The sequence below is a fragment of the Myotis brandtii genome, unplaced genomic scaffold (assembly GCF_000412655.1).
Source record: "Myotis brandtii unplaced genomic scaffold, ASM41265v1 scaffold246, whole genome shotgun sequence".
Taxonomy (NCBI): domain Eukaryota; kingdom Metazoa; phylum Chordata; class Mammalia; order Chiroptera; family Vespertilionidae; genus Myotis; species Myotis brandtii.
Genome location: NW_005359310.1, coordinates 382,092 through 387,643, shown reverse-complemented (window position 1 = coordinate 387,643; position 5,552 = coordinate 382,092). Strand labels below are relative to the sequence as shown.

Genomic DNA, 5,552 nt, shown 5'->3' with positions numbered 1-5,552 from the left:
GCGGCCAGCTCTTCATGGGAGCTGCCTGCAGACCCGCCTCCCCGGCCAGGGCAGCCCCAGACCGACCCCGGTCAAGGGCACTGCTTGTGGGTCAGGGTCCAGAGGGAGGCGGCCTCCTCCAGCCACAGGCGTGGGCGTGTCTGCACCCACAGGAAGGCGCAGAATGGGGCCTCGAGGAAGCGGGGGAGCTGAGGACAGCACGCTTCATAGAACGACTTTCCTGAGTATTTTCAAGAACTAGAGCCGTTCTGGTTTTATGGAGGTTCACTTAGAAACGGGTGTCTGTAGCTCAGAAAGCACTTGGCTTGGAAACGAGAGACCAGGTGCCCCTGTCCTCCGCGGGCTGTGCTGCCTCCGTGCTGAGAGGCCGTTTGCAGACGTCCTGCTCTCGAGGCAGATGGTCCCCGGTCAGCCCAGGTCCTGGCTTCTCCACTGACAGACCCAGCCTGGGCCCCGGTGCCAAGGCCTAACCCTGCCTCGTTCTCTTCTCTCCAGATAATCAACCTCAGACAGATCCAGGAGGTGTTCAACCAGTTCCGGGTGGTTCTGACGTAAGGGGCCCCCCTGCCCACCGACTCCTTCATGGGGGGGGCGTGACTCCGCCTCCAAGCACACCCCCGACCTCTCCTGGGCGAGTGCATCCTCTGCCCTGCCCACCGACTCCTTCATGGCGGGGGGGGGTGACACCGCCTCCAAGCACACCCCCGGCCTCTCCTGGGCGAGTGCATCCTCTGAGGGTGGGGGCTTGGCCGTGGGTGCACCCTGGGGACCCAGGCACAGGCGAGCTGCTCCTGTCAGGTCTGGTCGACGGTGAGGGCCGGGCTCCTTCCCGCGGGGCCACACCCGAACCTCTGCCTGCAGGACACACCCGCTCTTTCTCACTCTCCCCAGCCAACAGGAGCAGGAGGTGGAAGCCGCTTTGCGCCGGAAGTACACCCTCATAGACAAGAATGACTTTGCAGCCATTTCTGCTGTCCAGAAGGTATGCACGGCCGCCTCTTGCTGGCAGCACTCGCGTCCGATTTCTCTCTCCCAAGACTTTCCAGAGGCAGCAGGTGTCCTGCCTGGAAGCCCATGTAGGGTGGGAACAGATGGGGTCACGCAGGACGAGTGTGGGGTGACCGAGGCAAGGGCCAGCCTCGTGTGGCTCGCAGGCGCCTCCAAAACGGGAGACAAAGCGGATGGTGAACAAGACAGTTCCTGCCGCTGGGAAAGGCTGGGAAAGGCTGGGAAAGGCTGGGAAAGGCCTGAGGATCCCAGGGCCGGGAACCAGACGCCAGAGGGGGAGGTGGGGAGGAGACAGGCTCGCTGGGGACGGCCGGAAGCTGGCAGCCGCCGCCGCCTGCTGTGGGCTACACTGCCCACCCGGAGCCTTCAGCCCACGCACAGCTGTGTCCCCCAAAGGCCGGAACAAACCCTGAGCCTGACCTTTGCCCCCGCGCTGGCCTCTCTCCAGGCAGGGCTTATGGATGCTGACGGCCACCTGGTGGGTGAGTCTGACGGACAAGGCTTTGGACTTGGGGTTGCCTCTTACTCTAGCAAACCTGGGAAGAAAACCAAGTCCAGGAGGACATTGAAAGAGCAGCTCAGGTGAGTGACTGCCCTGCTGGCCTGCCGCTCAGCACCCGGCCCTCCTGGGCTGGCGACGGAGGACACTACCTGTCTCCCCCTTCCCTCTGGTCTCGCTACTCTGTGGCCACAGTGCGTGTCCCTGCTGCCAATACTAGCAACATCTATGGGCCCAGCGGGGCTGTCCCCTCACCGCACAGCAGCCCCACGAGCTGGGAGCTAGTGCCCCCATTTCACAGATGAGGAAACAGGCCCAGGGAGGGGAAGTCCCTTCCAAGGTCACACCTCCGCTGAGCCCAGCAGCGTTCAGGCGAGAAGCTGGGCTGGCATTTGCCCTCCGCTACTTCCTGTCAAACCCACCTCCCAACGGAGTCCTCTGTGACCAGCTGCCTGGCACTCACACCACCCAGAACCCCATTCACCACTCAGGCCAGACTCCTCTGTGGGTGCAAGGTGGTGGGGGGTCAGGGTTCCCTCATTCAGCCCCGCGTGTGCTGCGGAGAGGCAGGCAGCAGCACAGGTTCTGGAGGGGGTGGCTGCACCCCTCACCTCCTCACTCCCCGCCTCTCTCATCCCCGGGGCCTCTCACCTTGTGTCAGCCTGAGCCTCTCTGGGCCTCGCCTTCCATCTCTGAAACGGGAACAACAAGCCCTGCCGGGTTAGAGCGTCGTCCTGATACGCTAAGGTTGCAGGTTCGATCCCCGGTCAGGGCACAGCAAGAATCAGCCAATGAATGTGTGAATGAGTGCGAAACACATCGATGGGGTTTTTTCTTTTCTTTTCTTCTCTCTCCCTCTCCCTCTCTCCCTTCCTCTCTCTCTCCCTCTCCCCCCCACTCTCTCAAATCAATAAATAAAATTGTTTTAAGAATAAAGTGGAATAGTAATAATAATAACAGCATCGCTGTCGTTGGAGTTGCTGTGAGGATGAGTGAGTGAATGCCGCCCCTTGTTACTGGTACGATCACTCTCGAAAGGATGTGGCCCAACACTGACTGCAGAGTCGCCCCCCCCCCACCCCCCCGTTCTGCTGCCCGGTAATCGGTGCAGTTGCAGGTAGACCGAGGCTTCCTCCCCTCCCCCAAAGCCGATGTTGCAAGAAAATGAAGAGGAGGAAGGAGCAGGGGCATCTCCTGTCAGCACAGGCCCTGCTCACGTGGGCCTCTCTGGGCGGAGGACCCGGCACCGACCCAGAGGGTGGCAGCCATGTCCTGGCTGGGTGGGCACCGGTGTGGGTGGAGAGCAGGTCCTGGGCTGGTCCACAGGCAGCCCGCCTGGTGGAGGCGCTGCGGGTCCTTCCCAGAGAGGCCTCGGGACTCGGGGTGGCCCTGAGAGCTGTGGCCCACCCCCCAGGGCCCGGGGCCTCCTGCCCAGACTGCTCCAGGGCGGCTTCCTTAGTCTCCCCATCTGCATGGCTCAGGGTCATACTCTGTCCTTGCCCCTGGGCATAGGACCAAGGTCGGAGCTGGGTGGGATGGGGCTCCGAGTGCGAGGGCCGAGAAAGGGCACTCCGTCAGCGTGGGGGACGCCCCCCTCCCCAGGCCTGAGCCCCGGGGCTCCACCCTCTCCTTCCAGCTCCCCGGCAAAAAAGGAAGGTGGCAGCAGCCCTGTGAGCGGCAAGGATATGGATGTTTCCACCTCCAAGACCCAGCTGACCCCACTCTCCAAGGAGGGGGACGTCAAGGACGTGATTGTGCGGGACCGGGAGACCTCCAACATCGAGACCCTCCCCTCGGACTCCCCCAAGGAGGAGCCACGCCCACCCAGGTGACCGTCTAACGCGAGCCCCAGCCCAGATCCCCCAAACCAGAGTGTGATCCTCAGCATGTGGAGTCCCTGCAGAGAAGCCCGGGTGACGGGCAGGCCCCGGCGCACAGCCCAGGAGGAGGCCGCGCGGCATCACCTGCGAGGGTCCAAGCACGGGCTCATGAGACCCTCCGAGTAGCAACTATTTTAGGATTAAATTTACATATTTTTGGAATAAGTAATGACTCAGAAAGCAACGACTTTTCCAGGTAGTAGACCCCTTCCTCCAGCCACACGGTTCCTCTCCTCGGTGAGCGAGGGAGTGAGTTCTCAGGAACCTGCCCTGAGGAAATAACCGGAGATCTGGACAGAGGTCTATGCAGAAGGCGGCCATGGCGCCAACTGGAAAAGCAAATCCAAACACCTAACAGCTGACACCAGGGAAAGGCTCTGAGGGGGTTATCATCTCCTCCCCGGGGGTGTGCGAGGATGTGCATGAACACACACACACACACACACACACACCCACCCCAGCGTGACCACGTCCAGACCCTCAGAGGAGCTGGAAGAACTATCCCGGCCCACGCGCTGACTCAGCTCACCTGTCACTATGCCCATTTCTTGGTGTGCCGTCTTTCTCTCCTTCCCTCCGTCCCTCCCCGGCACGGGAGGTGCAGACAAGTCCCTCCCCCCCAGCACTAAATCTCACCTCTCCTTAACTGGAGTTCTCAGAGAGTTTTTAATAGCGTGAAAGAATGCTTCTGAGAAAAAAAAGACGTAAAATTATTCATGCCGCATGACCTCCAGCGTTTAAAAATCCCTCAAAGCGATCCCTGAAGGAGGTTCAGCAGAGCGAGGTTTGCTTTGGTTTCTGTTTGTTCTGCGTCCCCTTGCTCCCCTCGTGCTGCGCCGCGGTCACGCGCCCTTGTGTGCGAGTAACACAGAGGAGGGATTGGTTCCCCCCGCCCTCTGGCCGGGCCTTCCTGCTGCCAAGGCCCCAGGGGAGACAGGTGAAGGACCTGGTGGCTCCAACAGAGCTGCCCCCCTCTCCCCCCCCATCTTCAGGCCCAGCACCCCACCCTCCAAGCCTGTGGCCTTTGAGGACTTTAAGAACGAGCGAGGTAGTGAGATCAACCGCATCTTCAAAGAAAACAAGTCCATCTTGAACGAGCGGAGGAAAAGGGCCAGTGAGACCACGCAGCGCATCAACGTCATCAAGAGGGAGATCGACGTCACCAAGGAGGGACTGAGTGCCCAGAAGTCCCTGCGGGAGAAGCAGGGTAAGGAGGCGGGAAGGTGGCTGGGCCTGTGGGGTCGGAGTCACGCTGTTCCGAGCGGGACCGCCTCGGGAGCCGGAGGGGGTGGGAGGGAGGGACTGAGTGCCCAGAAGTCCCTGCGGGAGAAGCAGGGTAAGGAGGCGGGAAGGTGGCTGGGCCTGTGGGGTCGGAGTCACGCTGTTCCGAGCGGGACCGCCTCGGGAGCCGGAGGACGGGGTGGGAGGGCCCCCCGGGGCCGTGGGGTGCGGCCTCCCCTCTGGGTCAGCCCTGGGGAGCCCGAGTCCCTCCGGTCAGCCAGCCTCTGCCTGGGGCCCCTCCTTGCTGTGTCTCACGCCAGCGCTAGGCCTCATCTACATGCATCTGCTGCCCATGGACATAGAGGCTTCCCAGGTGGAGGGGGGCTGGTGACCCCGTACGGTCCCTGGGTCTGATGGCGGCGGGGTGCTGGCTAAGAGGAAATCGAGGAGCAATGAGAAGGGGCCGAGCAGAGGGCCAAGGATTCACTGTCACGGAGACATTCCTCACGCACCCCCGCACCGTACTGGCTTGGCAAGGACCCGTCTGCTAAGGGAGGTAGTGAGGGGCCATCAGGCTCAGAGAGCAGGCCCCCCACGTGGGCACCCTGACCTGGCGGCGCCCTGGTCCCAACGGGAGACGTTGCCCACACCCGCCCCCGGCCGCACGCTCGTGTGCTGCGGGCAGTGGACAGCCAGGTGAGCGGCTGACAGACCATGTTATTTTGCCTTAACCCATCGATCCTCCAGGAACTGACGGAGCTTCCGGTCCGTCCGGAGGGGCTGCGTGGAGCAGATGCTAAGAGCACAGCTGGCTCCTCTCCCGGAGCCTCTGCAGCCACTCGATAGGGTGCAGGCGTCCCATCGTCTCTGACAAGGGGGTGGCCGATGAATCTCCGGTCACCAGGAGACCGTCTGGAACGCGGGCTCCCACGCCCGCGAGGCCA

At 62.4% G+C, this 5,552-nt stretch overlaps 1 protein-coding gene across 1 annotated transcript in view; it reads left to right on the top strand.

The window, feature by feature from the left end:
- KIF9 (kinesin family member 9) overlaps positions 1-5,552 on the top strand; it is a 34,543-nt gene that overhangs the window by 23,906 nt on the left and 5,085 nt on the right. Inside the window, exons 13-17 of the mRNA XM_014540501.1 lie at positions 496-551; positions 892-982; positions 1,457-1,590; positions 3,144-3,335; positions 4,380-4,594. Coding sequence (XP_014395987.1) covers positions 496-551; positions 892-982; positions 1,457-1,590; positions 3,144-3,335; positions 4,380-4,594 — 688 coding nt within the window. The remainder of the gene's footprint in view (positions 1-495; positions 552-891; positions 983-1,456; positions 1,591-3,143; positions 3,336-4,379; positions 4,595-5,552) is intronic.